Raw genomic sequence first — 1,831 nt, 5'->3', positions numbered from 1 at the left:
ATGAAATCTTTTAGAAAGCACTGACTTGTTGGCAGTGGCACAGAGATAAAGCAACAGGCACAAACGAATGCTAGAGGGAATGTTATCTCAGGCTCTAGAAAGTGGCATTCCCTTTCAGGATTCCTTTTTCCCAGTAAGTTTTTGAAGCTGTTTTGTAAGCCCCTGTGGATTTCCTTCCATTATAACCATTTAAAAAACTTCAAATAACTCAGTTGAAACCGGTTTTCACTCTAAAAAGTAGGAAACAAGGCATCATGTAGGAGGCTTTTGTCTTTCCTGCACCCTTCCTTCAGGCACTGCGTTTAAAGTGAGCTGCTCTGTGTCTCAACATATACATAAATATATTTATATTTATATTTATATTTATATTTATATTTATATTTATATTTATATTTATATTTATATTTATACACCTGGGGTGTGTTTTCTCCACCCAAAAGCAGGCGTTTACAGCATGCACTGTCCCACACTCATGCCATAGCAGCAACACACGATTTCTTTGAAAGTCTTCCTCATCTCCAGGCTCCTGAAGGCGTAAATGAGCGGGTCGATGACCGAGTTGCACATGATCAGCACCAGGTAGGTGTTGAAGTGCGCCGTGTAGCAGATGCAGTAGGGGTTCATGGGGCAGGAGATGATGAGGATGAGGTGGAGGAAGAAAGGCGCCCAGCAGACGATGAAGACCCCCAGGAGGATGGTGATGGTGACGGCGCCCTTCATGCAGGTGCGCTGGGCGGGCACGCCCTCGACGGGCAGCGCCGCGATGCGCTTGACGTGCAGGCGGGCAAACAGGAACATGTGCACGTACAGAGAGGCCATCAGCAGCAGCATGGTGAAGAACATGGTGATGAGACACACAATGACAGTTTTGCTCTCCGAGTAGGCAATGAAAATGACGCCACAGATGATGCACGCCACCCAAATGAGCACAATGAGGGTCAGGGCTTTCTTCACCGTCATGATGCTGTGGTAACGGAGGGCATAGAAAATAGTGATGTACCTGTCGATGGCTATGACCAAGAGGTTGCAAATGGAGGCTACCAGAGAAATACAGATCATGGAGTCAAAAACATTGTCCATGTGCTGGATGAAGTGGTCGTCGATGATCAGGTAGCCGTTGCTGAGGATGGCGATCATGACGGTCTCCAGGGCGTTGGACATGCTCACCAGCATATCTGCCACAGCCAGGCTGCAGAGGAAAAAATACATGGGAGAGTGCAGGTTCCCGTTCTTCAGCACTGCCAGGATGACAAGGATGTTCTCCAGCAGGCTGATGATGCCCAGAGTCAGGAAGACCTCGGCTTTGATGAAGACCTGCTCGCAGAATCCGTCGCCGCTGCGGTTGGTGGGGACGGAGTCGCTGAGGTCCTCGGTGGTGTTCAGCAGCAGGGGCTGGAAGGAGAATGCAAAGCGTGTGGTGTTCATTGTCAGCACTGCAGCTGAGCCCACCACTGACCGGGCACCTGAGGCAGCACAGGTCAAAAAGAGAAAAAAAATAGAAAAGGGAAAGCGAGTCCTTCCAAGGTGCTGCTGTGCATATGGGGTGCGATCAAGCAGGGTTCTAGTCACTTTTACAAGGGCAAACATCAAACCATCTGCATTTACAGTGGGTTTTATGCCAGGCTGCTCTTTCCTTTAGAAGAAAGTGAGCTCCCAAGCCTGTAGGCAGCGATCAGTTTTGTCTGCAGGGAGGAATCGGCAGCAGGACCTTGCTGGGCTCAGCTCTCCGGGTGATGAAAGGCTGGGAGTTTCCCCGTCTGCCGGGGCAGCTGGGCTGCCAGCATGCTGCAGCTCAGCCAAGCATCTGTTGCTATTTCAGTGGGAAGAAAGG

At 49.8% G+C, this 1,831-nt stretch overlaps 1 protein-coding gene across 1 annotated transcript; it reads right to left on the bottom strand.

Moving 5' to 3' along the window:
• Positions 1 to 447: 447 nt before the first annotated feature.
• Positions 448 to 1,538, bottom strand: MC3R (melanocortin 3 receptor; the record flags this gene model as incomplete). The annotated part of the gene is given in 2 exon segments (XM_084217779.1): positions 448 to 1,487; positions 1,490 to 1,538. Coding segments are annotated over 2 exon segments (1,089 nt in total).
• Positions 1,539 to 1,831: the final 293 nt, after the last annotated feature.

The sequence above is a fragment of the Fringilla coelebs genome (assembly GCF_963513975.1).
Source record: "Fringilla coelebs genome assembly, chromosome: 18".
Classification (NCBI taxonomy): domain Eukaryota; kingdom Metazoa; phylum Chordata; class Aves; order Passeriformes; family Fringillidae; genus Fringilla; species Fringilla coelebs.
This window is presented reverse-complemented; position numbering and strand designations above follow the sequence as displayed.